General features: G+C 33.2%; 1 protein-coding gene across 1 annotated transcript; it reads right to left on the reverse strand.

Annotated features, from left to right (window-relative positions):
- Window positions 1-1,862: 1,862 nt before the first annotated feature.
- Window positions 1,863-8,424, reverse strand: mri (mrityu). The gene is made up of 4 exons (XM_068765742.1): window positions 7,930-8,424; window positions 5,878-6,074; window positions 4,620-4,873; window positions 1,863-3,462 (listed from the first exon to the last, which is right to left on the reverse strand). Exons 1-4 carry the CDS (start codon window positions 8,285-8,287, stop codon window positions 3,126-3,128), a joined length of 1,146 nt encoding a protein of 381 aa, XP_068621843.1. The 5' UTR covers window positions 8,288-8,424; the 3' UTR covers window positions 1,863-3,125.
- Between the last annotated feature and the right edge of the window lie 358 nt (window positions 8,425-8,782).

The raw sequence follows: 8,782 nt of genomic DNA on the forward strand, positions 1-8,782 counted from the left end.
TTTTGCCAAGCCTTTAATCATTTCAACATTAGAATCAAGCTTTTAGCCATGTGAATTACTGCACTTGTCATTGCTGAAGGGTGTTAGACAATGTTGAACCATCATTACGTATAAGCACAATAAAAAGGTTGCATATATAGTAACTCTATAAAAATATTAGGGCCCAGTTATACATTGTATGTTGAGCATATTCTTCAAATCTATCCAGTTAATATAGATTTTTTAATTCTTTTTATATCAATCTATGTCGACCTAATGCTAGTTCGACATTTTTTCTTTTTTTATTATCATCATTATTTCGGCTAAACACAATTTTATGTTCTTTATTTAATTTCTTTTCTATATGTTAATAATATTGTTACGTACTGTGGGTTCTGACTCGAAATGAAACACCGCTGGTTCACAAGGAGTCCTTTATTCACAAATCACATGGTCACCCTACTTTAACACTAAGTATACTTTCCCTTAATCCAAACTTCGCTTCCAAATCGCTAAAGAAATCACTGTCCAAATAACTTGCTAAAAAGGCACTTTGTATCAATGATCGCAGATCTTAATCTTATAATTCTTAAAACAACACTGAACTATCGTCATGGGCAGTACACTTATTAATGCTACGGATAAGGTTCTAGTATGTGCGAGTTAGAACTCGGTTGGAATTTCCGAGAACCGTACACAAAAAATCTATAAATAACTTGAAGGTAACGTGCGTTTATGGCACTTTTTGATCCTAGGGTTCAGTGTTTATTGTTAAGAGGGTTCTGTACCTCGTGCTTTATAACAATATGTTAATATAGCTTTGGTTTTTTATTTTATTCGCAGATTCTCAAGAGACGAAATTGGTTCTAACTCAAGACTTGAATATACCACCACCAGTGCCGCCGATTGATTTCGATTATTGATATTTTTAGTAATTTTCTTGTTTTCATTAAGACATCGACGTGGTGTACGATTACAAAAGAAGAATTTTTCGTTAACATCACATATCTATTTTTACTTGCAAGAGAGAATTTTTCGCTAATTAAAACTAAACTAATATTATGCTTCTTGGCTTTTGAGATTTTTGGCGGTAAAACATAGAATCTGTCATTTTGACATTTATTTCAAATGAAGTAAATGTGCAATTTGATTTTAAGTCATTTTAATATTCGACTAATTATTTAAATATAACAATATTTGCTGTTGGATGTCTAATTAATGATTTTATCTCTTTTGTACAGTGAGATTTTTCATAATTTGAAAATGGAGTCGCTAAGGTAATAATTCTCCGATGTCGAACTGTAAAATATCTCAAGATATGTAACGGTATAGTGCTAATGTCTTTCTAAGCGTATTTTTGTCGTTACTTTTAGATATCGTGATTTTAAGGAGGCGTTTAGATAGTACCTATTTGCTAAGAGTTATTGTTCGTGTTCGATAACACTGCTACTTTGTTTCGCTTAAGTTTTAATAAAGTACGGTGATTCTTTATTTGGTTGTTTCTTTAAAATACACGTAATCACTATAATTTCTCTTATCAAAAAGAAATCATCACAAATCAAAATTATACAGGAAAACAATTTTATTTTTACCTTGTGTACATTGGCGCTTTGTTTTTTTGTTTATGCCTCTATCTTTAATACAGTAATGGCAATAGTGGCATTTTAAAATCTATGTATTGATTTGATTGAAGATGAGCTGTTTTTATGCCATCCTGTCTTCTGTTGTTAAGGCATTACTTACATGGAGTCTCAGTAAACTGACTAGCACGTAGGTGACGACAAATATTTTTTACGCAGTGTTGCCAAATCAACGTGTCAATTTGACTTTAGCAGCATATTGAAGAAAAAGTTGAGGCAAGGGATAAATAAAAGTAATTTAATATGATCAATTTTATTATAAAACACCCTTGGAATACATTTGGTTAACCTACAAGTTACCTATAACATGTTGAATGGATACATCTTTAAGCCATTACAAGCACAGCATATAGTAATACAATATAGTAATTTTTTTTTGACAAGCTGTTTTAAAACATTAATTAATTTAAAATATTTTTTACCATTATATCAAGAAACTGGCCAGAAATGATTTTTTTTCTCATTCCAAGTTCAAAATTATATATAGGACTTTAACAGCCATTTTACATTCCATTACTTCTCAGTTACATGTTGATATATAAATATAGGACAGTACCCAAGGGTTGCAGTAACAAATCTACAAAGCTAACTCGTACATTTATTTAATAGTACCACAATTGCTTACGCCAAATATCTTTGTCGTTTTCTTAGTGACAGTTTATGTTCATAGAAACATATACGTGGAATATGCCAAAAGAAAAAATAAACTGCGGTGAAACTTGGTCAGAGGACATGCAACCCTTTATTAGAAACTCACTATCCTAAATCTGCATTTTGAAATATATACCCGATAAATTACCACTAAATTAGTGGACTTCAAACATGTATACCTATATATGATAACTTCAAAATATAAAAATTTAGCAATCTGGGGAATTATTATCACTTAAAATTCACTACAGCCCTCATATAACATTGAGAGTAGATATAAAAATGAGTGTATGTTGGTCATACAGTGCATTTTGTATTGTTTATAAAAATCATTATTATAGTAAAATTTTGATATCTGTGCCCCCTTACATATTTTGAAATGCTTGATAATATGTATACACCGACATACATATGCAGGTTATAAATAAACCACATTTTGCTCTATGTTTGTGCCATTTGAGTGTACTTGCTTGCAAAGCCTTCTTGTGCCAAATTATATCCATACTTTTATAGTGTACATATGCAGAGTTCAACTTTGAAATTTTTATGCATTACAACAATAAATTCATACAAAGGACAATTTATAAATTATCATGTTACACAGTGCATATAAAAATCAATATAATATGAGATTAAAATTTCCACAATAATCAAATAATTACACGACACATACTCAGTGAGTTAAAATTGGACAATGTAATTAATCATTTTACTATTCCACAGACAATTCAATCACTCTATAAAAAATGTACATCACATTCAGATTGGAAAAAGACCACTTGGAATTTAGACAGTATACCAACAGAACATGGCCATGAGAACCCTAATGAACGCTCTGGACGAGCGGACCAATAATCACTGGCCTTCTTCATCACCACCAACATCTGGGAGGAGTTCTGGTGCCTCCTCTTCACGGACCCTGTTCGGTTCCAACTCGATCACAGGATCTGCAGTGGCTTCTGCCAAGTTGGTTACAGACTTCGACTTGAAGCACTGGAAGTCTACATGACGGGACTTCGCCTCCTCTTTCTCCCAGGACATATGGATAAAGGGACGCTGTACATAGTTGTAGATGACCTCTGCACGTCCGCCGGGGCGCTTGCGGACTTTCTCCTTGTATGTCGGGTAGCCCTCCACCCCGAGGCGGATTTTCTTTAGACCACGCTCCTTCATCACCTGCTTGGCTACATCTCTGCAAATAATTTGTTAGACTTTTAATTATTACCCTGTTGGATCTCAATCCTTCTTCTTAAAAGTAGCTATGAGGTAGCATGAATTAACAATTATGGATGTGGATATACCAGATTTCTTATGATGTTATACCAGTGATATAATATGAGTATTATTCTATGTATGTAAAAATGAATGTTTATCTGTATGTCCTTTAAAGAATCATATGCTTTTGATCATGTGATGATCTTTAGCAAAGTTGTTGTGCATGAACCCATGAAGGTTTCTAAGTTTGTTAGATTTTTTTTAATTACTCAACAATAACTTATATATTTGTGTAATGTCTCTTCCTTTATTTCATTTTAGTTTATTCATCATTTCCTTAATTTCATTGTAGCATCGCGTGCAGGGTACAAGGAAAGTTATACTTACATTTATTACAACTATACTTAGGATTATAAGTCCCTGTCTTCTATCATTAAAACCAAAGCTTTCTGATCTTGAACTTTAAGCCCATAATTTAATTGTCTGAACACTTAATGCACAGAACAGATGGGCACTGGGACCTTAAGATTCTGGGGCAGAGACCAAGGACCAGCCATCTCAGTGTACTTGTTATGTTCATTGGAAGATGCTGATTGCAGATTGAAACTGATCTCATTGGAAATCTATGAAAAGGTTTATGTTCAGCAGTAGACATTCAAATGAGGGAATTGCAATTAATTTATATATCTATAATCTTAACAGACATGTAAAAGGTTGATTAACTAGAGGGATTCCTTTAATATGTCTATGAGGTAGGCCTATGATCAATTGACATCGAATCGATGGAGGGAAAGATATGTACATTCTTCCAGCTAACCTGTTCCCAATATACTTGAAGAACCTGTAGAGTGGACTGCTTATGGTCTGGCTGTACACTTTGTCCTATTGTTAATAAAACTTTGCAATCAATTGGAAGTCCTTGTTTAGCACTGGAATTACTATTTCTAATAATGACGAATTGTACATTCTCTCAGATAATCTGTTCTCCATGTACTTGAGGAACATGTAGATTGGAAAGAAGAGTATGGTCCAGTTATACTCTTCTGTATTAGAAATTTATAGGGGACGCCTATGTCCAGAATTGTATGTTCTATGAATAGAATGATAATTAAATGTACACTATATCCAGCTGACCTGTTTTCGATGTACTTGAAGAACCTGTACAGCGGAGTGGAGAGCACGGTCTGGCTGTACTCGTCACCCATCTGAGGCGGGTACTGTTCATCCCACTCCACCGCATCGTCATCTAGGAGTACCACTACGTGGCACTCACGGTCGCCACGCTCCGCTGACTCCACCATTAGTGGAAGGATCAACCGCTCCAGGAACGATTCGAATTGACGCCGGGCTCCCTCGTTTGACAGCTCATGGAGCAAGCCACGAAGGTTCTAAACAAAGCAGTTCATTTGATTTCACGTCGGAAACAACTCTGTCGCAATTACCAAGGTAATAGAGCATGTTGCTATACTTTTTATATAAATATTTGGTTAGTAAGTAGCAAGCTAGTACAACATCACTGTCACCAACTTAGGGAGTAGAGAGTTTCAATAGAATGTGGAGAAAACATCTGTCTTATTTGGCATGCGACTGGCCACAATGGAATGCCTAAAGTGTAAAAGGATGCTACCTTGACATACATCGCTACAATAAGCTACTTATATCCCGCTCAAGATTAAAAACCGAAATATTCCTTCCGTAATAGTATTCAGTATTGAACATGCTTTACTTCACAAAACACTCTTTCATCTTATTTACTTACTCTCTCTAAGTGTATCACTCATATGTCATTTGAATAATCTATTACGAAATAAAGCTATGACAAATATCCTCATATAATATTCATGTTATTTGAACATAAAACAATGTAAATATAACAAACCAAAATTTACTCATCTAATATTGAAACAAGATTAATAAAATACTTCAAACATACAGTAATCAGAGAATTTGTGTACATTGTGACTGTAACTATGATATCACATGTTTGATAAAGAAAACTATGACATAATTATATAAGACCCATGACAGTTTGCTTTATATCTGTAAAGATAAAGTTCTATTTATAGTAATTTATAAGCATAACTTCTTAATTTATCATGGATTCAGTGTGTGGTGGGATCTACGACTTTGTAGATAGAGGAACCAGGTACTGTGCTTAGGGCTGTCCACTTGCGTTACAGCTTCTTGACTAGACTCCTCTCCTGACCTACCCAAATTGGAAATTGTCGTACCACTGCACCTTGAAGCCCATTCCAAATATGAGACGATGTTCACTCTTAACAAGGGTAAATTTTCCAGTGGATTACAGTTTTCATTGTTTTATCTTTAGCTCCTACCTCATAAAAAAACAAAAAGCCTCTGAGTTTTTTAAGCATAAATATATTTTCATTACCTGACATCTCACAGTGTTTGCATCAAATGGCACCAGAAGATAGTCACATGCCTCGCGTAACTCTTGCACAGACACTGTCGGTGGACAACGGATAGTGCCACCTCGGTAGTACTCCAGAATAGCACGGAATACTGTTGCCGATATACCCTCGGCTACTTCATATTCCCCACGCTCATTTGGATGAGTGAATTCTATACCTAAAACATAAAAATTTTCTTCAAAACACTCCAAAGAAAAGAAAGTTTATAAAAGAGTCTGATTTTTCCATCAAGAATAGAAAAAAAGTTTAATTAAACCAGGTGACGGCAAACTGACCTCCCAGAAATTTAAAAATTAAAAAAAATGTATTATACAGAATGATTTGCGACAGGTGTCATTGCTTTAAAAAAGTTAAGATACAGTTTATTTAGTTTTTTAATATATACCATACAAAATCCTACTAAAATCTGTATAGTTTTAAAAATTTATATTTTTATGATAAAAGTAAGAAAAAGTATTTTCAAAATTTATATCAATACATTTTAAAATTTATTTTATTACTTACTATTCATCGCAGCACATTTTGTATTGCCAGAAATTACTTATTAATTTACCATATTTTAGAGTGTTCACTTTATACAGGTATTTGAAAACAGATGTATTAGCTCAAAAGCTTTTTCCTGACAAGTAAGCCATACATTCACCCTTTTAAAGCTGTTACACTTATAACTAGATGGGAATATTGTGATCTCAACCTATTAACACAATTATTACTGAAAGAAATCTTTATGTCATGACCGGGGATTTCCAAAGAGAGTTGGGCTAAAACTTTTACCAGGGGTTTCCCCAAAAAAAAGCAATGACTCATGATAATTGAAAACCTGATTTTAGAGGTCAATGAGGTCTAAAAATAAACCCCTCTTAAATATCACAAACTCACTTTTGAAATACTATATATGTTGTGAAATATGTACCAACATTTTATAATAATGACTAATATTTTAGTGTGAATTATCATTGTTGTACTTTAAAATTAACCACATAAGTTGATAAGCTGCAAAGTTTCTGCAAGATAAATTACTAGTTGAATATAATATTTATTTTCAACAAGTAATCACCCATTAAATTATGTTCATGTATTTTTTAATTAATAATTATTAAATACACTTGTTATTTATTACGTACTACATTTTAAGTCTATTAATTTTGTTAAATTTTGATGACAAAATGCTAAAAAGTTTCCTCTCCTAAGCACAAATTATTAAATTGTTAAGAATTTTACACAGATGTACAGGATAATTGGTTATAGATGTAAAATGGTGAATGGATAATTCATTTGCTGTTAACCTATCATGCATGCTATCTAAAGATCAATAGTTTCAGAAATAATAAATGATGCTATATAACAGGAATTCTACTCACGAGGAATTGCTTCTCAAACATGAGCACACAAATATTGATTACAGATCTATTATATCTCAATTTACTGCAGCTCTTATTTTCATGTAAAACTTATTACTTTTTAAAAGCAAAGCCCTGCCCTAAATCTAAGAAATTTGACTACTTTGTAAACACAACAACTAAACTCAGGTTATAGTTTATCTAAAGACAATTTAAAGGGTTAAATTATTTAAATGAGTTTGTTTAAAAGCTATTAACAAGTAAACAAAGAAAGTGAAATAAATATTATGTACATTCTATTGCAGTTGAATCATTAAGTCCACAGCAAAATTCTTTGAATTTTTATGATTCATTACAACATTGTTTGTAATTAGGTATAGTTCACAGTTATTAACTGAGAAGTAATAATACTATATATGTTATCAATTGTTTAATTATTTTATTGTGAAAACTTTAAATATCTTCTAAATAATTACAAGGTTTCTTTAAAATATATACACCTGTGTATAAAAAATTATAGCTACAAGAAATTAATGTGAATGTTATAGGAAATTCTCACTAGATATTGGTTAATTATAGCCTAATATCATTTTAGACAGATTTTCATCTAAAAATCAATGATTTAAAAATATATAATATTAAAGCATGTGCAAACATACACGATTATCTCACCTGAACTAAACATTCTTCCAAGCATGGTGTTAGGATGTGCAGTAAACTGAGCCGGATCGACAACGAACCTCGTGTTATCCACAACCAGCGTGATCCGGTCGTCCATCAGCTGACTCTTGTGCCCGTTACGAGGTGGCTCCTGCGTGGATGTTGAAGGCGTTGGAACGTTCTGGCTCTGGTTCTTAGGAGGCATCCTACCGCGAATACTCGGTCCGTTACGCTTCGATAGACGCTTGCGACGCTCCTCCGTGTCCCAGCGATATTCTTCTGTGTCGCTACTACTGTCAGGATAAAAAAACGGGCGTCGTTGTTCTAACATGCCGTTGGCCTCCGGGCCGTTCGCCTGTGAGTCTGACATAGGCGCGCGCTCGTCGCCGCGAGCCCTCACATCACGATCGACGCTGCTGCTCCGACGCGGGCGTTGCAACCGAGCGGACTTCGTCCTGGAAAAACCTTTTTGTTTTGTTCAAGAGAAAGGACGTCAGCTCAGTTCGCCGTGTGACACTTAAACTAACAATTGCCAGTTAAAATAACTATTGTAACGATCTTCCTTTCAATTTCAATATTTTTTAGTTTGCAATAGTTTCAAAAATAATAGTTTTGATTATTTTATTTCAACTTCAAAAAAATGTACACAATATTTCATGAAAAGATCATCATATAATATCACACAATATAATATGAATCGTCACAATATAATATGAAAAGATTAAAATTTAATTTATTTGCAACAAAAACCATATTCTTTTTTGTTTCTATTTTAAATCGAAACTATCTATTTCAATAAGTTGCATAAAAGAAAATAGAAAAAGTGTCTCTAAAATTAAATAAAGTATTTTTAAATTTGTTTATA

Source organism: Battus philenor, unplaced genomic scaffold (genome assembly GCF_028537555.1).
Source record: "Battus philenor isolate CCGP_79_NKW_IND1 unplaced genomic scaffold, ilBatPhil1.0.hap1 SCAF_20, whole genome shotgun sequence".
In the NCBI taxonomy this organism is placed as follows: Eukaryota; Metazoa; Arthropoda; class Insecta; order Lepidoptera; family Papilionidae; genus Battus; species Battus philenor.